The sequence below is a fragment of the Ambystoma mexicanum genome, chromosome 6p (assembly GCF_040938575.1).
Source record: "Ambystoma mexicanum isolate Mex_15411 chromosome 6p, UKY_AmexF1_1, whole genome shotgun sequence".
In the NCBI taxonomy this organism is placed as follows: domain Eukaryota; kingdom Metazoa; phylum Chordata; class Amphibia; order Caudata; family Ambystomatidae; genus Ambystoma; species Ambystoma mexicanum.
Window position 1 is genome coordinate 222950074 of NC_090935.1, and position 21953 is coordinate 222972026.

The 21953-nt window shown below is 46.9% G+C and overlaps 1 protein-coding gene across 1 annotated transcript in view; it reads right to left on the reverse strand.

The window, feature by feature from the left end:
• PSTPIP2 (proline-serine-threonine phosphatase interacting protein 2) overlaps window positions 1-21953 on the reverse strand; it is a 796554-nt gene that overhangs the window by 289208 nt on the left and 485393 nt on the right. Inside the window, exons 6-7 of the mRNA XM_069626899.1 lie at window positions 7290-7352; window positions 1897-1995 (exon numbers count right to left, since the gene is read on the reverse strand). Coding sequence (XP_069483000.1) covers window positions 1897-1995; window positions 7290-7352 — 162 coding nt within the window. The remainder of the gene's footprint in view (window positions 1-1896; window positions 1996-7289; window positions 7353-21953) is intronic.

Consider the following 21953-nt stretch of genomic DNA (forward strand, 5'->3'; position numbering starts at 1 on the left):
GTAGCCCGCTCCCCCAGGCCCGATCGCGTGAGAAAGTTCACGCGAACCCCTGTAATACACGTAGCCCGCTCCACCAGGCCAGATCGCGTGTAAAACTTCACGCGAACCCCTGTAATACACGTAGCACGCTCCCCCAGGCCCGATCGCGTGAGAAACTTCACGCGAACCCCTGAAATACACGTACCCTTCTGAAATCGCGTGTGGAACTTCCCGCGCACCCCTGAAATTCACATACCTTGCTCGCACTGGCCCAATCGCGTGTGGAACTTCCCGCGCACCCCTGAAATACACGTTCCCCGCTTGCCGTTTGCTGTTTGGCAGCCCGGTGAACTGGTCCAGGGTTAGCGCAGCCCTTTGCGATGATTTAGCGATTTTGATGGCTTTTCCTTGCGCGAGGGCGTTCTTCGGGGCGTTACTGGCGCTGCTGCAGGGTCGCTGCGATTCTCTGCGCCACGGCTGGTTTGGGAGACTAAAATCCATGAATACGCTGTGCGCGGAAATCGGTTTTAGCGCACGTGCCTGGCGCAGACAATCGCACGCGGACACTCTGCGCCAGCCACTTGCGACACTTTTCTGCGAAATTCTATGAATTGCCCTCTAAATGTTTACCCCCAAGTTGCATTGGGACCACACAGAAGCTTGTAGGCCCCCACAGTAAGAGCCAATGCATGATGATAATTAGGACATCTTCAGGGCTAGAAATACCAACTTTTGTTAGAACACATATTTTCTAGGAGTTCTGAACAGGCTAAAAAGACAGGCATTTTGTAGCTTCATTTGTGTGCTACGTACATGGCAGAAATCCACTTCATTTTTTAAATCTTTGCCTTAAGCCATCCACTAGCAATTCCCCCCCCACACACACACAAATGTCATAAACTTAAATGTGAGAGGGTGACGTCAGTTCCCTGTACATATTTAAATGTTTGCACTTTACAAATTCATGCTTTCAAAACAGCGGGGAAGTCCCCAGTACCAGGCTCAGGAAATCCCTTGCTACTACTGCACATGTACCTGTATTTGTAAGATCGGGGAAGCTCTCGTACCTGAAGAGGAGTAGATCCTCCTTCTGTCTGGTAATAGACAGGTAAACATGTCATTCATGGCATATGCCCTGCCTTCCTGTCTAATATTATAAAAGTCAGAAGCATTGTCCACTGAGGCAGCCAGGCTGCCCTTATTATAAGCAGGTACATTAGAAAATAAGTGACACTGCACACATTTATTTAGGACAACATAAACAAAGGAATGCTTACATTTCACACGAAATAATTAACATAGAATATAGATTTCTGATATAGAATATAGGGCAGCAAAAGGCAGCCATTTTTCCCAAAATGAATGTCACATCATGTATTACAAATAAACTGCAGCCCTTAAATCTCCTGAACATTTAGAAGTGTAGAGCAAACAGAAAATATAGTGCTGTGTGCAGCAGTTTAAATAGCAGAATATATTATTTTTCAATAGTGCTGCTCACAAAATGAAACTGGCATAGAGTCAGAAAAAGATAAGGAAGGGGGATTAACCAATAAGGAACTAGACAACTTAATCTGTGACCTTGTAAGTTGTCTGGAGCATGCGTCATTTCCAAAACCTGCTTTTTCCAGTTTTAAAGTTGTAACATATGTCTAGTGTTCCAGAAGATGTGGAAAAACAACCAGGTATGCTAAATTAGCACAATATGAGGTCATTGAATTATTGTGTAATGCATTATTTTCTATAAAAGTGTGTTCAAAATGGACAAGCTCTGAGTCTTGCCATGCTATTTGACATCTGTGGCATGGGTTACTGCTCCCAACCGGCTGAAAAAATAAATGTTTTGCTGTATGCACCATTCCGTCTATGAATGGGCTTTCATTGAGTTATGACTGAGAGGACACCTCCTCAACATACCTTATCTTGTTGCTTCTGGTTTACGTTGTTTGCATTCCGGTTTACAGCCAGGTCAGCCTCTTCTTTCTCTCGACACCTCTGTTCGTATATCCGCTTAGCCTGCATCATTTATGAGAGCAAATGCAAAATGCTGTTGATGAACCAGCTGAGCTATGAGCCAATCACATACAATAAATCTCAAAAGCTGTAAGATTGTGGTTATAAATAACAGGCAAAAAATGCACTTAAACAAAAACCGTGGTGGGCGAGGTTCCTTTGTCACTGATCCTCTCAGGGAGAGGCTGCATGTTTTAGGAACCGTTGCTCAATCTCAAGTCAACAGGGACAGAGGCATTTTTCAAAGAGATTATTACATGTGTCCTGAAACAGGTTCTTCTTTACAGCCATGTAAACCTGCTAGAGTATGTTATAGAGAATTACATATGGTAGTATGTCCTATACACTTTAATAAACCCCATGTCTTGCATTAGTGGGGAGTGATCAAACACTTTTGTGTTATCAGTCCAGACTGAGACCATGAACTTCTACAGTATTAAACACTGTTTTTAATTGTTTTATTTGGTTACAAAAGAAAACCTTCACACAACTTATTGTTTAAAATAAAATAAGAATAAAAAGAACAGGTGGTTCTGCAATTAATTACACAATTAAAAAGGAAAATGTAATGTATCTATGCCTATACATTCTAAAAGTCTCAATGTGTCTAATATCAACAATACATATGCTCCCTTAAAAATCAACGCCCAGATGATATCTAGTGACAGATTAATATAATCTTTAAAATGTTTCTTCAGAAATGTATTTCTACCATCTCTCAGTTTTACACACTTTATGATTAGATGTCTCAGAGATTCAGTGTCTTCACCGCAGAAGCGATAGCTATTCTAGATTTAATTCTCCCGGCTTCTAATTGCCACTACTTCTTTTGTTCCACACGGAGTTAAACAAATTCTCAAAAAAGGCATGCATCTTCGTTGACATGGAAAGTATTCTAAATAACTCAGAAATACATTCCATGCCTTTGGCTCCAGACAAAAACTTTAAAAATGTTTATATTTTTGGCATCATTTGGCACCAATTGGCTCCCCACATTTTTAATTTAACAGACGCAGGTCGATTTAAAAGGGTTTCTTAAGAGGACCCCATGTCATCCAGTCAGGTTAGACATCCATGATGACATTAGTCATCCATCTAAGCAAAGGAGTCCAGGGAGATGCTTCTAATGCAGTTGCCATGAAGGCCAAAATCGAGTCCTGTGGTCCAATGACAATCTTCCTCAAGAATAATAAAGCTTTCCATTTAACAAGAGCATGCAATGAGAGTAAGCCTTCTCGTATCGTAGAATCTGAATAGGGATTCCGTTTGGGACCATCATTACCATTTTCGAAATTATGCCCTCTATTTTGTTCCAGTTCAACTTTTCACCAGATAATTTAGCTTATACTTCATAGGTAAGTATTGGAATCATCTTATTTTATAGAATAGTAACACAGGGAGGTATGAGAAAGTGCTGAACTTCTTTTGAATAATTAGGGCATGGGATGCAGGAGTTTCAGCGTTGGTCTTCAAATTCTCTCTGTAAGCCAATTCCGTTTGGGTTGCATTTATTAGATAATTTATCAGCAATAAACACTATTCTGTGGCCCTTAACATATGACCCTAGTGCTGTTACCAGCCAACTCAGCCCCCACAATGGGTGTTTATTTGCATTACCACCCCGAGCAAAGGGTGTTAACAACAGTGCATTTGTCAGAAATAATGGACAGCGGAAAGTGAGCAACCCGTTGTTATTGACAAAGATAATCTTACCTGACATGGCCTCCATGAAAACTAAGGGTGGGTCTCTGATCAGAGACCCTCTTCCATTTCCATGACAGGAATGGCAGGCGCTGTGTTGCTGCAACAGCGAGAGGGTAGGGAGAGACTGGGAGATGGAAAGATAAGGAAAGGGGCATGGAGCATAGGAAAGATGACCGCAAATGCATGCAGCTCACGGCTTGCTAAAAACCCAGACTTGGATCATCAGATTCAGCTCGGGTTTGGGGCAACCTTACTGGCTGACACACCCACAGAAGGTTCTAATATAATATAATTACATTTTCATGTTAAGATCAATTGGTTTGAGCTATGTCCGACCCTGATCTTGAGAAGCAGAGGGACTGGCCCAAGTTCTAAAGATAATAACTGTGATATAACATATGTTCTGATGCAAAGTGCATAAATGATTGTCCCGAAATGAGGCCCATGCCACACCAGAGCACATTCTGATGTAGGGATAAGGTGTAACAGTTTGAAATGTATTAGAGGAGACATGGTTTCGCCATCAAATCACAACCCTTGCCATTTTCTTCTTTTGATGCATGGAGCACAGGACAGAGCATGAAGACTGTTTCTGCCTCCAGCAACGCAGTACATCTCTGTACCACATTCAATTTTCATCGGGCGTGGAGATGCTGGTATTGGAAAAATCCAGGCAGCCAAGCCCAGCAGGCAGGAGGCAGTTTGTGCAGAAGTAGCGCAACAGGGCGCACAGTTCCGGTACACATACGTCGCCCGAGCAGACATCACGGCTTCCCGTTCACGGCAGGCCACAAATGCTCGAGCTCCACAGATGTTTTCAGAATTCTCCCGGAGCCTTCATGGCTCACAGCGGCGCCATCACTGCAGCGCCACCTGCTGGTCCTAGGGATCCAGCTGTATAAGTTAACAGAAGGTCGGTCCTTCAATATATATATAAGCAGCAGCCCCATACCAGCAGTCTGACCTCAGACATTGCAATGTGGTCATCACCCACAGTGACATACAGGTCCAATCCCAAGTGCTTGAACAGGCGCAGTCTCAAGATTTATTTATTTATTTATTTTCATCTATCAACAGAGCCCAGACCCGCAGACACATTTGGACGGGGGCAGGCTCAAGTACCACCTGCAGTTACCTACAGCCCACTATTTGTTACTGCCACGGTCCTACTGCAGAATGAGTAGGAGGGAGCATAGCCTCAGCGAGGAGTCAGAAAGTCTGCACACTAGCCGAAGGCTGCAGCCATCTATGGGGCGCGTTGTCCAGCAGGCCATCTCTGCTGGCTTAGGGCCGTTCAGCAAGCAGCTGAGCGTGGTGGAAGATCTTCTGGCCTTCTCTCAAGGCATGGAGGAATTGAGGGGACACACCCCCTGGGAACCTAGGTTAGGTTCCGTCAAAGGGGTAAGATCTAAAGCCTGCAAGGCCTGCCGTTCTCAGACCCCCCCCCCACCACTCGGGCTCACCTAGAGATAGGCACTATATTTCTAAAAGAGCGAGGCCTTGGGAAAGAAGGGGCAGAGGTCACAATGGCGATGCATCCAGCTCAAACGAGCGTGAGGAGGATAGCTGGTCGGACCCCTCTGAGCAGAGTGCGGCAGAGAGGGAAGAATCATCATCTGGCACAGCAGTTCTGGAATAGCCAACTGGTGAGAGCAGGATGACCGAAGGCCGAACCCCTTCTTCCTATCTTGGGGGTGAGGGAGAAGAAGAGGCTGGAGACGTCAGAAGGCAGCAACACGCTACCGCATGCGACATCAGAGCCAGCGTTGCACAGCAAGCCTTCAAGTGCATTTCCTCCTGTAGGGGGTAGAATAACACAATGCTTAGAGAAATGGCAGGAACTCACAACAGACGCAGAGATGGTGCAAGGCTTCTGTCTAGAATTCTATCATCAAGTGGTGCAGGTGCAATTACCAAGGCCCATAGTAATTTCCAAAGAGAACGAGCGCCTTCGAGGGACAGGTAACACGCTGCTGCAGTGCAAGCGGGCCACTGCGCCAGTGGCAGCAGAGCCACAAAGCTTCATGAGCAATATGTTTTTGGTGAAGCGGAAGCTCAAGCTGCGCCCGGTAATAAATTCCAGGATGCTAAACACGTTATTAGAGTACTGTCACTTCAAAATGGAAGGGCTTCACCTTCTGTGGGACATTCTCCAAACAGGAGATTGACTAGCCCACACATATCTGAAGGATGCCTTTCTCTCAGTGCCCATAGCACTGAGTTCGCACAGTTTCCTGCAATTGTTTTGGCAGGGTCAGAGATGGGAGTTCACATGTCTCCCCTTCGAGCTCGCATCAGCACCTTGGTGTTTCAACACAATTTTGAAGCCAGTAATCGCTAGGCTCAGGGAGAATGGCATCCGGCTCATAGTCTACCTGGATGACCTGTGCTTGATGTGCCAGGACAAGCAACTATTACAGGAGCAAGTGGGTTTAACGACCACACAACTACAGGATCTGGGATTCCTTATAAACGGAGAGAAATCGGACTTAATTGCGCCCCAGTTGATGGAGTTTCTAGGCTTCGTCATTGACTCAATTCAGGGCACTGCAGTGAAAACAAATTCAGAAACTCTGCTGGGGACACGCATATGATCAGAAAGTACTACTCTCCCAGCAGCGGGGATGGAATTGTACCGGTGGTATTACCACATGGAAGCTTGGAACGGGAGAGGGATTTATGGTTCCTCCCTGGATGTAGTTATAGAGTCGGACTTAGTCGAGCCTTAGTCCCAGACGTGAAAGCCCAAGGTGGGCGTCTTTCCGAAGTGTAATTAAGGTCCGCCCACCTTGGGCTTTCACGCCTGTTTCCACATGACAAGATGGAGTGATTCTTTACCCAACTCACTATCTTCTTACCATCTTCTGACATAAGGGACTAAGGCTACACTACAAGTACAGGAAACTGACAGCTCTCCCCATATGAAGGACAGCCAACATTTATCAACAAGGGAATCTTTTTCCTTAGATTACTTTAAGAAAGAAAAATTATGCAAACTGCCCCTGAAGAAGTGAATTGTTTCACGAATAGCGTTGGGCTTCTAATAAATCACTGGATTTTTTCTAAATATACCTAACTGTGTCAATGTGTTTTGATATATGTATTCATATATGTCACTAAGTAAATTACCTACAGTTTAGTACAAATCAAACTATTGAATCAATTACCTAACAAATAATCAAATATATAAGGACTCCTCACAGAGCCACCCATAAAGTGCAGAGGACGGGAGTTCCCACATTTGGGAACTTGTTCTATTTTGTACATTTTTGCAACCCATATGCCAGGGTTGTTATTCATCTCCTCCGCCCCTTAAAAGCAGTAATTCTTAGGATACATCTTTAAACAGACTATTTTGAAAATTAGGAGTGCTTACTGATCAGTTCTCGCTTGGACCTCTTTTTCTTTAACAGACCTCGATCATGGATCCATCAATGTAGCTGTCTCTTTAAGAAAATATTTCACAGGAATACTGCGCAGTGCACCACGAACAAAGGTGCAGCAAGAAATACATTGATAGCTGATTATAGCTCAAAATCGTGATTCCTCAACTGCAGTTACAATAATTGTACCAGTGAAAAAGACATACTTACATCCATTGTTTTTTTATAATGTGTCTGCTTCTGTTTATGGACAATATCCATCGCATTGTCTGTCTGAAAATAAAATATAATAATTAGTTGGTAGGTCATGTAACATTTAAAAATCCTTTTGCTTTGCCCTCAATCACTGATAAACCAGAGCCATTTGCATGTAACACCCCTATGTGCCCAGAATCCTGGGTCACCTTTCCCGCGTCTACAGGAGCACAGCTGCAGATCCACCAACAAGTTTATCAGGACTGGGAACGTCTTTCCCACCCTAACTTAGAACATCCCCCACACACCCTGTATATCCCCGCACTCCATGCCCTTCCAAGAGTACTCCTCATAGATTCATAATGGAGGGCTTCGGGCACATCCTCTGACAAACTGGCATGCCATCTGCTCCAAAGGCAATACAGACTCTGTCCTGGCCAAGAAGAGAATCCACATCCAAATCCACATCCCTGCGTCCTCTAACAACACAGCCAAACTATTTAAAAGCTGCAAGGAACTGGACAATCCTACTGCAGTCTCGGCCTCTCATGTGCCCCCCTGAGCCTCTGTACAGCCCTGGCTTCTCACTTGACCACTAAAACCCAAGACATCCTGTCCTCGCTCTCCTCTTCCTCTCCCTCTACCCCTCTGGCCGCTTCCCCCCTCCTCCTCCATTCTCCTCTTTCTCTCTGACAACTCCCGACGATGTTTTCAGACAAGTCCAATATATGAAAGTGTTGTCCATGCAGGTGTTCCCCTGCTCCTCCAGAATCATCAAGGACCCGATTTACACCCTCTCTCCAGCTTTGGCTGATTTCTGCAATCATTCCTTCGCCACTGGATCCTTCCCCTCTCTCCTGAAGCACTCCCTTGTGCATTCCCTCCTTAAAAGCCTTCTGTCGACCCTACCTCCATGACAAACTATCACCCGATCTCTATCACTCCTTTCCTGGGAAAACGTTTGGAAAAGCTGCCTCCCAGCTTACTCTCCAGACTGAATCTGTTGGCTGTCTCCATGACCACCAGCCTGGCCTTAGAACAGCCAGGGGCACAGAAACTGTTCTCCTGAGCACCCATGAAGAGCTGCTCTCTAATCTTGATTCCAGCCTTCCTTCTGTCCTGATCCTCCTTAATCTTTCCTCTGCTTTTGACACAGTCAATCATGCCAACCTGATCAATCGACTCTGCGAGAACCTGGGCATCACGGATCAGGCCCTGGAGTGGTTGACCTCCTTCCTCCTGGACTATCCCTCACAGGTCCAACTTGGGACCTTTCTCTCGACCACCTCTCCCTCTCCACATGTGGTGATACCCAAGGCTCTATCCTCTCACCCTGGCTCTTCAATGTCTACTTTGCCCCTTTGGCCTACTTGATCGCTGCCTTCTCCTCTTTCAGTGTTATGGGGATAACAGTCAGCTCTCTTTTAGGCTCCCCTCAGCCTCCGCTCCTCTTGCTCATTCCTGACTGTCTATCCATGATTCAGGATTGGTGTGCCTCCAAAGATCTCTGCCTTAATGCCAGTAAGACGGAGATCCTTTTCATTGGGACCCCTGCTCCCGCTTTTCCCCTCTCACCTTGGGCCCTCTTCCTTCACCTTCCTGTGAGGCAAGAAACATTGGTGGAACAAAGGTGGACAGAGCATAAATCCTATGTACGTACACATCAAGTACATTCACCAATGGCACAACATTTTGACATTGCCCAACACACCATAGCACAGATGAGATTTGTTATTTTGGAACAGGTGGACTGTCCTAAAAGAGGAGGAGACATAACCAATTTACTTAATCAGAAAGAAATATTTTGGATAGAGCGCCTTGACGCTTTGAATCCACGAGGTATGAATCTTGAATTTGATCTGTCATGCTTTTTATAAATAATGAGCTATGTATTTGAGTATCCATTGTTGGGGTCGTGAACATAAGATGAGGATTTCTCTACCGACATTTTGTAAACAACTTTAATTACTGATTGGTTGATAATGTGATCCTTAAATGGTGTTACCATCCTGAGAATGTTGATTGAAAAAATGTGTTCAATATTAAAAAATGTTAACTATATGAGCACAATGGATGGTTGATATCACTTTTTTGTAAAATCACAAGAGCAGAACTTGCTGATGAATTAACGAAGTTATGAACTGTCAATATATGTGGTATTTACAACAATGAACGGCGACATACTCCAATGAACGTAGTTCTCGAGAACGTACAAATGTGGATGCTGGATGGAAAAATCATACAGTATTGGCTAGTAAATAAAAACACACTAACTAGATGCTGCCAGTATTTTGAGGCAGTCCCTTGTCCTATATGAATATGGAGAACAGATATATTCATTTAATGTTGAGGTGATTTTAAGTCTTGAGCAAGGATTACATTACCGGAAACATATTTTTCTGAGTAAGAACAGTTGGAGGCAGATCAACACCAATAGGTGAGGGACGGCACATATATACTTTTTCTGAAGGAGCAACATTTTTAAAGATGATCGCTGTATGAGGATAGAAAACTGTAGATTTGGTTTGTGTCGGAAGCCTCACGTGGCGCTACAAGTCACATGACTTGGTCCTCCATTACCTAACGCTGATGCAAGACAGGAGGATGTCTTCACAGCCGGATCCCGATTCCTGCGTCACACGCTAGCAGAAGTATGTGAGTGTATTACATCACGATCAATTACTGAGTTAGAGACACATTTATTCGCAATTGATTGGCGATACAGAGCAAAGTGGAATTATACTTCCTAAGATGGTGAGACATTAATCTATTAATGTTTGTTGTATAACAATAATACATTGGTTAGAGTTTGTGACTCACTGGCTTTATGTAATGTTATATGCTACTGGAAATGTTTTTTCACTTCATGACGGCACAGCACAGAAGGCTGGTTTATAGCCAATTCTCTTTTCCCGAGCCCTGTGTCAATACTTGACCAATGATAACTCAGCAATATGACTGTATAGATCAGGATTTTACAATGAAGACAATTAACTTCAAATATTATAACATATTAAGGACATTATGCCCATTTCATTTGCAGATGAGATAAATCTATTGAAGGTGGCTGATCTATTGTTGCCATAGCGATCTAGAGAAACAACTGTTATTGAAATACATGAGCAAGATATGAGGTTAGTTTGCTCTACACAGTTACCCTTTATTTTAATTGTATGACAGGTGTTTAGACTTAGAAGAATAGATATACATGCTGATGTATATTCCTTTTTCAGATCCAGCATTGGAGTAATCATTACGATATTGTAAAGATCACTTAGGCTAGTGCGTCTTTGATTCAATTCATTCTAAATAAATAATACAGGTAGTGGTTGAAAAGTGAACCTTTTATTGTTTATCTTTTACTCCATTAGATATTGAAAAGGATAACACGCAATCCTGAAGAAGAGGGGTTTTCCCCGAAACGCATAGTTCATAACTTATAGAAGAACTCCTTAAATCAATAATATGCCATCTTTATTGATATTTCATCACCTTGATATAAGTTCAGCAGTGTTATCTAATATGATGTAAAACATTATGGTGTTCAAATACAATATAGATTGAGTGTTATATATGTTTGAATCCATGAGACTATTATGATTGATTTTTCTGTGCTTCTTCTTTTTGACTTTAAAAAAAAATAGACAATCAAATCGTTGGTATTGAAAATTATGTTTACTGAAAATTCGATACAATGAAAATATTCTGATTTAAATCAATTTCTTTTTACATTAGTATATATGTGAAATAAACCATTTTTTTGGAGGAACAATCAAATTTCCTTTTGGAATTTATTAGGGGTAGTTACCCCGTTAGAGTGACTGTGCCACTTGTCAATTCTTTGACATGCTTTTTGTTGTGATTTTCCTTGTCCCGATATTTGGGGACTGCCTAGGGCACCTGGAGTTTACTGAAGTGTTGATCATTTGATGACAAATGTGACATTTATGTACAAGAAGTAGTGCACCCAATTGTAATTTTCATTGTTGCAAAAAACATTGTTGTCATCTTCGATTCCACTCTCTCCTTCTTTCCTCACATCACTGACCTTGCCAAGAAGGCCCATTACCCGCTCCACCTCCTCAGAGGTATTTTTCCTTTTCTGTTACGCTCACCTGGTCTCTGCGGGGGCATTGGAGCACGGTTGAAGACCTCCCAGGATCTGGCTTCTCTGGATCAGGCTTCTTCCCCTGCTCCCGTGTTGTGGACTGCTCTGGTGGTTGAAACTGCCCCTGTGAGGATACGAGAGGTTGTGAGGATGCTGTGATATGGCTGTAATTCTCGAACCCTACTTCCCAGAATGTGGAATGTGTTTGCCCACATAGTCTCACCTATTTAACTATGAGGATGAGCTCTCTGTCCTGCTTCTCAAGTCCAGGGGCGCTTTAATTGGACCTAGTTCCTTCACTAGTCCATGTGCATGGCAGCCCAGACCGGCTGTGACTGATCCACTTTGAAGGTAAGTGTTCTTCAACAATGATTATTGTCCGTACTCGTTTGCAATGTCTTTTTTCCCATGATTAGTGTTCGTATCCCTAGTAATGTCTTTCTTTCTCCTCAATAGGTGATGAAGGCCCAGCAGAGTCGCATTGCTGGCAGTGAGCACAAACTGAGCCCTGAGGAGTTTACAATGTCCCAAAATAGATGGTAAATTTGGGCCCTAAGGTCAGCGCGAAGGTTGTGTAGTGCACGACCTTAGTGAATTGTCTTTATGTGGTTTCTGACCTTATTTGTCCTTTTCTCCTGCAGGTATGGCCTGGCGACGTCAGATGAGGAGCAGCTGTCCGAAGATCTGTCGGCGGGTGATGGATGGCGGCAGCCGCGAGGATGCTGGTCGAGATGAGCACCCGCGTAAGTGTTGGACCTGCGGAACAGGTAAGGAGCGCTGCAGGCGATAGCATTGCTGGAGTCAGGTAGGTGCGCTTTAGACGATGATAGATGGTATTGCTGGAAGCAGGTAAGATGCGCTTCTGGCGATGGTAGACTTTGGGCGATGGTATTGCTGGAATCAGGTAAGATGCGCTTCAGGCGATGGTATTGCTGGAATCAGGTAAGATGCGCTTCAGGCAATGGTTTTGCTGGAATCAGGTAAGAAGCGCTTCATGCGGCAGTGAGCGTTACGCTGCATGAGCAGACTAACGCGAAGCGCTGGCATGTGGGCGGGGCAGGCTTAAATGACCTGGTCCCAGCCATGCCCCTTTGCTCTGCTTGATGGCTCCACCCTGCCACTCCCAGAAGATGCTGCACGTGTACTCCAATGCATTCCTATGGCCACGCCCAGCCTGGATGCACGTGGGGGCCCTGGAAGAGATAAAATAACACGTGCACTAGGAATAAAGTGTGCAGAGCACACTTTCTCATGAGCCTGGCACCAAAGGCACCAAGACTAGGTCCAACTGGACCCTTTAAGTGATGTAACTTGTGGTCCTTGCCCTGTGGCCATGACATTTTCTTCCTTTCCCCAGGCCAGAGCCCTAGTTTTCTCGAGGCTGGACTTCTGTAACAGCTTCTTTCTCAATCTTCCTTCCTCTACTCTCCGCCCTCTGCAACTGATCCTGAACAGGGCTGAGAGACTTATCCTTGGCCTCAAGCCCAGGGACTGTATCTCTCCAGCTCTGAAATCTCTCCACTGGCTCCCGGTGGCTGCAAGGATCAAGTTTAAGACACGCTGCATCGCCCACAAGGCTTTCTGGGGCCAGGGCCTGCACTACACCCAACTCTCCCTTCCAAAATACCTGCCATCCTGAGCCCTTCGTTCAGCTACCTCAAACTCTCTGAGGGTCAGACGCTTCTCCAGGCAGATAGTGGTGGGAAGATCTCTCTTCTCTGCAGGCACCTCCCTCTGGAATGGCCTCCCTGTCCCTCTCAAACTTGAGCAGGACCACCCGAGGTTCCGGAAGCTGCTTAAGACCTTCTCTTTCTCCTCTGCTTTCTCTCTCTCTCTCTCCACCGCAGACTGTAAGGAAGGCATGGTATCACAAGTATGACACTGACATGAAAGGTACTATTTGTAAAATCTTTATTGAAGTTTTCACTGGGGTTGGAGAAACTCCTACTTTGCCCTATAGCTAGAATACGAGTAGGCTCTACCATCAAATAATAATTACAAGAGTCCTAGTGGAGTCTGTCAAATCAAAATGGCCTATACTAACAAAACCAAATGCCCGCCCTATCTCTTGTACAAAAAGTGTGTAAAGGAGAATATGTATACAAAGGAAAATCAGTGTTAGAATATAAAGAATAAATGTGGCTGAGTCAGCTCTCCTCCCCACGTTGGAGAGCACGGAGTAAGGCTGTCCTGGTAGACCGAATGACACACTCCTGCTCAGGTTCTCAGAACACAGGTAGTTCAAAACGTAGATCAAGGCCTGCCTGGCCTTCCACGTAAACGGTTTTCTTTCTAGTTTTCAAAGGACAGTTCAACAAAAAGTTCACATAGGTCTCCCTCAGTCGACCTCAGTCAAAGCACAACACTTGCAGGGGTTCCCTTCCCCAAGCTTAATTCATATCATCAGGGGTTCCCTTCTCCTAACTTAGACCTCTGCAGGACCACTTCGACTTTCTCTTTAACTGACACTCTTGCGTTATTTGCCCCGGTGTCTCTTGGTCTGGGTAGTTCGATGCCATAAGCACAAAAAGTTCAACATTCATCTTTTCTTCCCACTTTTCCTGGGGTTCATTTTTATCACTTCACTTTTTATAGTTCATTCACTTTTATAAAAAAAAACCTTTCACGTTTCACAGAGACTTTCGAGTGGGCTACTTCCATTCGCCGGACGAGTCTGCTAATCCGTATCGCTGGTCTCACAGCTATCAGTAATTCAAAGTTCATTGCAGGTCTGCCTTCCTTTGCGTCTCATACACACGTATGCAGCCTTCAACTGTGCAATGTATTGTTGCCACTTCAATCTTTCCTTAACACACACTGGTCTTTCATGTTGCTTGCCAACTCACCGGCTGTGTGCGTGTCTTTCTTGTCTTTGAAGGTTTTCACGAGTCAAGGTTAATACCACAGGCTTGACCTCACCTCCCCAACTCTGCCGTTCACCCGTGAGGGTCGCTGGCATCCTTGAAACACAATGCAGTCTTCTTGTCTGGGATTTGGCCTTCTCCATGTGTCTTTTTCTGCCTTTTGGAGGCAACAACCTCCTACAGGGAACTCCTGGGGTTCTCTACCCATTTCTCTCGTCCCTCGGTCCGTCGCTTTGCTCCAGTAGGTTTGCCTAAGCCCTGGAAGTTCTGCTCTTAGTCGTGTTCCACCTTGCTCAGAGTGTGTCTCTATGTTCGGCCTTTAATACGTGTGAGGAGCGGTAATTGGCATCAGATGTATGCACTTAAAGTCAAGTGCCTGATTCTGCCTGACCCAATTAGCGGGACATTTCCAATGCGATATGTAAGGGGTTGCCTCTTTTCTCTCAGTCGCCCTCTTACTCAGCCCAGTGTTTGTGTAGAAAGGGGGAGGGGAGTTGCGACAATGGAGAATCCTATGAAATAGGATGGGTCATGGGTATGGTAAAGGGAGAAATACCGCATCTCACCATCGGTTGCCTCACACCCACTCCCTGAAGACCCCTCACCCAGGTGATCCTCCTGCACTGGTCCACCCCCAGGGTCTGGATCCAAAGGCGATGGCCATGCCCTGGCCACCTGAGAGATCCCCGTGGACTAGTAGGTGAGCCTCCCTTAGGTTTCTCACATGACCTACTTGTCTGCTGCTCCGACTGGTTGCTTGGCTACCCCCATAGTCTCGCTTGCTACCAGTCTTCTCCATGATTAGCCTCCTCTGCACTGCCTCCGGGCATACCGCGACTCTTAGGAGCTGTAATTGTAACCTCTACAGCCCCTTGCCTCCTTGCACTTACCCAGAACTGTCCTGGCTGCACTCACTCAGAGCATTGCCGCCCTGATTTCACTTCCCCTTCCCTCTCCCTGGCAATTCCCACTCTCCCTTCCCCTTGCACTTTGCGCTGTCACACTTGCACGATCTGAATGACACAAGGCCTAGTAAGATCGTTTGTCTTGTCCTCCCTCTGTCTTCCCCCCTTGTCTTGTCGTGCCTAGAATTAATTGTGTACAGGCGTGTTGTAAATGGCATATCACACCCTTTGAGTCGTATCCATACCATTGCACCTTAGTACGGTATGCCCATGTTGTCCAACCATCCCTTGCTCGACACTAGGTTGTTCCTATATAAAACCTGAGATATACATAAATCACAGACGAGATTGGCACACTCTATGCAATGCATAAAGATTACAAACAATGTGGAACCACAGCTGCGTGCGTCTCTACTTATTACACCAGCGGCCATTTAACGGAAGCGTTGCTTTGGTGCAAATACAGTTACCACTAGGGCAAAAATTGCCCTATTGCAAAAAACGTATACTTTCAATGCTTTGTTGCACTACAGTAAAGCACAAGGACAAGAGAAAATAAGGTATCGCTAGAAAATGCTGTGATAAAAAATTTACTGCACATTCGGCAGTTACGAAAATACAGAAACCCATGATACTGAACAAGGGGATGGGCAGTTGCGGGGGTGTCCCCCGCTCCGCTTGAACAGTATAATAGGATCAGGAGTTGCAGGGGTGTCTCCTGCTTCCATTACATGAAGTACAGCAGAGAAGAAAGTTTTACAAAAAAACAAAGGGGGGGAGGGGCGGCCAGCAGCGGAAGTTTCCACCCACATTAGGAAATGAGCACTTGCGCTGCATGAAGACGGGGGCGAGGCGCCGGAAGGAAGGTAAGTGAACCCACAAGAAGTATATATGGGTACATGGGTTGGGGGTAAGTAGAATGCAGGAAAGTGTGATCTATTCGATCACTGTACGCCTCTATTTTCGGATTCTGCATTTTTGTCGCAACAATTACATGGCACGCAGTGATCACATAGATTCGAAAATAATACTGTGGTGCAAAAATTCTTTGAAAGAATATGTTTTTTGCACTAGGACCATTTTTACCCTAGTGATAATTGCACTTTCACCGGCGCAACGTTAATTTAATACCGTCGCAGGTCTTACCCGTAGGTGCACTCATCAGCGTCTCTCATTTCTCTTCACTGCTGGGGACAGACACAAAGTTGCACTGCTTGTGCGGACTCACAAGCACAATTATTGTTCTACAACCCAGGATGGGACTGGCACACAAAGGAAACCGGAGAACTCAAACAAAGTGTGCCACCTTGAGTTGCTGGGTGCACCTTTTGCCTGAAACATTGGTCAAAACTACCAGCTGCACAGCTCAGAATTATCAAACTCAGATTGGCTGACAACAGTCTAAAGAAGTGGCCCACATTGACCATTCAGGCCGTGCTTTAGGGCGTTGCTCTATGGCCCTACAGTCAACTCTGAGCCTGCCAGTGCCACCTTAAGGCACTAAATAGGGTGGTGCGGTGTGCTTGTGTGTGTGTGTGTGTGTGTGTGTTTTGCAGCTGGGCTGTGGATATTTCTGTGTGGAATATTTTTATTGTTGTGTGTTCCTCCGCACCTACTGGGGCTATTTGAAAATATTGATACATTGGTTATCTCGAGTGCTTGGCTGATTACTCTTTAGGTATGTGCCAAAAATCAAAGAGAACAATTTGGAGATAGCATTAGTTATATTTTGCATTATTCATTCAGCTTCTGAGGAAATCCCTTTGCAAAAAAACCCGTTTTTTTCAGCAATCATTGCAGGCATGAAAACATTGACTGGTCTTCATCAAATCTGGCACCAGTGTTCCGATTGGGCCTGAGTGTTGTGGGCTGTCTCCGGTCCCCGGGGCAGCCCACAGAGATTGTCGGGATCACCCGACGATGTTGACATGCCGGGGGTCAGCCGGCGTATCGATGGTAGGGAGGTGCCCTACGGCACCCGGTGTCACCGGGTGCAAGATCCGCAGTGCGGGGGGGTCACCCCCTGCCGTCCCGCGGTCGCGGCACCGAGGGCACTCGGGCCGCACGGCACACAAGGCCACGACCACGTGGCAGGCCCACAACCCCCACAGACACACGCAGACACAAGTTGCCACTTCCTGGGGCTCTGCTGCTCTGGCCTCACAGTGCCAGCAGAGTCCCTTTTATTAAACCAGCACGTGAGCGTCATGACGCAGTCACGACGCTCACGTTGCCAAATAAACTAGACCCCCGCACAACATCCCTCCTTTATTATAAACAAATAAAACCCCACCGCAAACCTTTGGTGCATTCCAGTCCGCGCACCACCTAATGGCTACTAGCACTCAAACATGTTTGACACTGCACAACAAAACAGGTGTGTTACAGTCCTCACACCACGGGTCCTATGATGGGGTCCTACACCTCAGAAGATCCCGGGATCAAACTGGCCCCCGGCGCCGCTGCAGGACAGGAAGAATATATTCTCTTCGTACTACTCCTCCCCTACATCATATAGAGCTTCTCAGGGACTCTCCGCCACCTGGACCGCTGCTACCTTGGGGGTCTTTCTCCCCTTCGCCTCATTTCCTTTAGATGCCCCCACTATGCTGGCTGGGGCTGGAGTGAGACACACTCGTGCGAAGTGATCTCCTTTCCCACACCTTCCACAGATTTGTCCTATCGCCGGGCAGTCCTGCGGGTGTGGAAGATACCACCCACACTGATGGCATATTGTGGCATTGGGGTCTCTCCTCGGCCAGTCTCCCCTCCTCACCACCCTTCGTCCTGGGCACCTGCCAACAGCCGCGACCTCCTCAACCTTCACCCGCTGCAGGGGGGCCTCCATCTTCAGGTGGTGTCTGGAGGAGTCCATGACCGAGGCCCTCACCTCCGCCAGTTCCTGGGCCCGGCCAAGCTCCAGTATTCGATCAAGGGTCAGCGCTGGGTCCCTCAGAACCTGCTTGCGCAATTTGGTGGAGCTGCAGCCATAGATTATTTGCGCCCGGATCTCATCCTCCTCGAAGTTCCCCAGGTCACAGGCCAGTGCAATGCCGCGCAGCTTCCCATGGAATGCGTCAAGGCTTTCACCTTCCTCCTACTTCGCACACCTCATCCTGAACCACTCATAGTCCTTGTTGACCATGGGTCTGAAATATTCGTTCAGGGCTGCGACGGCTGCAGCATACGATTGATCTCGGGGCTTTAATGTCTTGAATAGTCTCTGGACGGCCAGCCCGGCAGAGTATAGGAGTGTCGGGCGTTTGGCTGCGTCTTTGATCTCCATTGCATCGAAATACAACTCCAGGTTCTCCACCCAGGCCACCCACCGGGCCCCCAGGCTTGCCGGCGCACCCAGGACATCAAAATGGGGTATTGGTGCTAACTGACCCCGACATACTCCCTCTTCGTCCGACATGCTGCTGGCAGGTGAGGATGACATGTGCAGGTCACCGGTGTTGATGGGTGCCTGCCGTTGCCGGGCTTCAGGTATCTACTGAAGGGCGCCCGACGTTCTTCCTGCCCAGGGGCACACGAGCACTCCAGGTGGAGCCGCAACCTCTAGGGCCTGAGCAGTCGCAGCTCGCGGGGTTAATATGACACCCCACTTTCAGGCAGTCTTCATATCTATATGTATTTCAGGCCCGGATATTGATGGACCCACTGCCCCACCGCCAACCCAGAGTTTAGTTTTAAATCTGTTTTCACACCACCAAAGATTTTCACCCGTTGGCAGCCCGGGTTCCACGGGCGTGTTCTCTGCTCCAAAACGAGCAGGGGAGCCGCGGGCCGGAGTTCCAGGTACCGCCCCTTTTCTCTGACCACGGGGCCAGGCCAGCGCTGCTCAGGCCACGCCCCTTACTTGTTAATGGCCGCCGCTAGGTCACGCCCCATTTCCGGGGCAACCACCGGTGTTTTCTCCCGGCCGGCCAGGCGTTGTTTTTCCTTCCCTCTTTCCTTCTTCCTTTTTTTTTTTTTCAACAGAATGAAGGAACCCATCGACGACAGGCCGGGGCATAGCAGATGCACCCGCCGCCCCGATGGAGAGCACCGCTGCGGGCCGAATCCTAGGCCCCGCACCCTTCCTTTGTCCGAGGCCCGGACCCCCACGAGGCACACTCCACCTCTTCCCGCACGGCTGCCCGCCGACTGCGGCCGCGTGCGCGGATCCTTGTCCGCCCGCCCTGCTGCGAATGTCAGCAGGCGGGGCGACTTCCTCATCGCCAGTGTTGTGGGCTGTCTCCGGTCCCCGGGGCAGCCCACAGAGATCGTCGGGATCACCCAACGATGTTGACACGCCGGGGGTCAGCCGGCGTATTGATGGTAGGGAGGTGCCCTACGGCACCCGGTGTCACCGGGTGCAAGATCTGCAGTGCGGGGGGGGTCACCCCCAGCCGTCCCGCGGTCGCGGCACCGAGGGCACTTGGGCCGCACCGCACACAAGGCCACGACCACGTGGCAGGCCCACAACTCCCACAGACACATGCAGACACAAGTTGCCACTTCCTGGGGCTCTGCTGCTCGGCCCTCGCAGTGCCAGCAGAGTCCCTTTTATTAAACCAGCACGTGAGCGTCATGACGCAGTCACGACGCTCACGTTGCCAAATAAACTAGACCCGCGCACAACACGGAGCACCTGTATGCTAAATTTGGTGCACTGTCATGGACGGGAGCAAAGTTTACGGCGGAAAACGTTTCTGAAGCTTTGAATTGTGAAATCGTAAGTAGGGCACGGCCTTTGCTTTACTGTTTTTTTCTCGGAATTTCACTTTTCTTGGTTCAGCTTCATTTTAGAGCAGCCTGTGTCCAAGTGTTAAATATCGCCGACCTGAAAACTACATGAACGAAATATCGGATTCTGGTAATACTCTTCTAGTATACAATGAAAAGGGGATTGCGTAGAAGGGTGGCCGGTCTTCTCAAACAAAGACACATTCTCCCCATTGTCTCTCTGCACTCGTGCTCTACTTCCTGTTGAACCAGTTCCAGGTTAGGTCAGGTGCAGCCTAGAGGCCATGCTTGGTAGGCCTCCCTACGCAGATTTATTAGAACGTCCATGCCCGCCACCGCGTGTCTGCAACCCGGAAGCAGGCACTAAATGGCTGTATTTGATAAATCTTGAACACAGCCGATTTCCAAACATTCAAGATTTTGCTCGTTGTCTTTGCACGCTGTCTGTTTATTGGAAGTGTGTGCATTCCGTCTGCTGCTGTAAGTAGGGAGTTAATGAGTCTTTAAAAACTGTAGTTTGTATTGATGGCACCTGGGACTTATTTTAAAGCTTCAAATTCCACATATCTGCTGTAGATGTCTGCTATGGCGAGAATGGTCTTTAAAGTGTGTAATTAGCTGTTTAATTGGGGGCAGAGAGAGAGGCCTTTATGGGAGGGCAAATGGGGCACGTGCCGCAGACCCCCACTCTGGGGCGAGAGGGTGCACCTGTCACCAAATCCAGGGGGATGGGCGGGGGTACAAATACTTGCCATAGTCCATTAAAACATGTAGTGGTCATTTGTTTGCCCAGTATATGTAAGAGAACAGCAGAGTTCCTCTTTCATTTTGTGGCTGCAGGCAGACAGACCATAGATCTCCATGGTTAGCTTCTTTTTCTTCGGGCTGGGGCCTGAGCTCGGATTAGGTGCTTGTCTTGGAAAGAGCAGGACACGGTAGACCCATACTTTGCAGAATAATATTTGGAGATGACGTTACAAACAAGTAAAAAATATGTTTCAAAATCAAATAGTATTTTGTGTAATTACATCACTAAGGATACCTACATGTTGTTGGAAACTGAGTCCCCCGTCCATTGGCAATATGTGACTGTGCCATTTATTAATTCAGGAACCTAGTTGTCGATAAGTTAGCTCAGCGGGTTGAGCGCTTGCTGTTGCAATCTCTGTGTGCAGGAATATTGCTGATAATAGCACCTCTCATGCTGCAAAACCAAGTACACATGCAGGTAGGTTTACAGACACAGGAAAGGTTCAGCCAGCCTTGCTGGAATGTGCTCTTCTAATCTTTCATATGAAAGCATATCTCTGCAATGAGTGCTTAACACACTGAGCTAACTTCTGAACCATTGTGGCACTCAATGTATCAATATGGATTTCAACTTTAGCTATTGCACATGATCAACATAATTCCCACAGGAAAGAAAGAATGCTACAGAAGTAACACACAAACTATGTATTCTACAGTGAACACAGAAAGCATTTTACATGATTAATAGATCAAGGCAGAATGTACTTGTCAAAACAGACAGGCAATAGGTTTAGCACCTCAGCAGCATGCCGTGTGCTAATTAAGTCTGGTGAACAATGGAATCTTAGTTTAGATCAGGCAGCCTTGTGGGGGCCCCCTCCAAGGTGGGGGCCCTGGACAAGTGCCCATTTTGCCCTCCCATAAACACGTCCCTGAGCAGGCATACCCCTTCAAAGGAGGGACAGCTGGCAATTGTTCAATCATTAGCGCTCTTATGAGGATCATAAAGAGAAACCCTTGTGATGCCCTAATATGTGCACGCACAGGAGGCTTGACCATCAGCTGGTTACTCTTATGGCGCAAGAGGTGGAAGATGGCTCATCCAAAGCTTAAAGCTTAAACGTTCACTGGTCACACACACAGACTCAGGGATCACAATTGGAATCCTTGGCATTTGCTAAATGATGACTCTGGCTCTCACCTACCTATTGGTCCTTGTCTAAACTAAAGGAATCTCCTTACTTCAGTTCGCCACAGGGTATTCGTCTTCAGACTATCTACGGAGGGGGTGGAGGGTGGGCTCTGACCCTAGTGCTAGCTA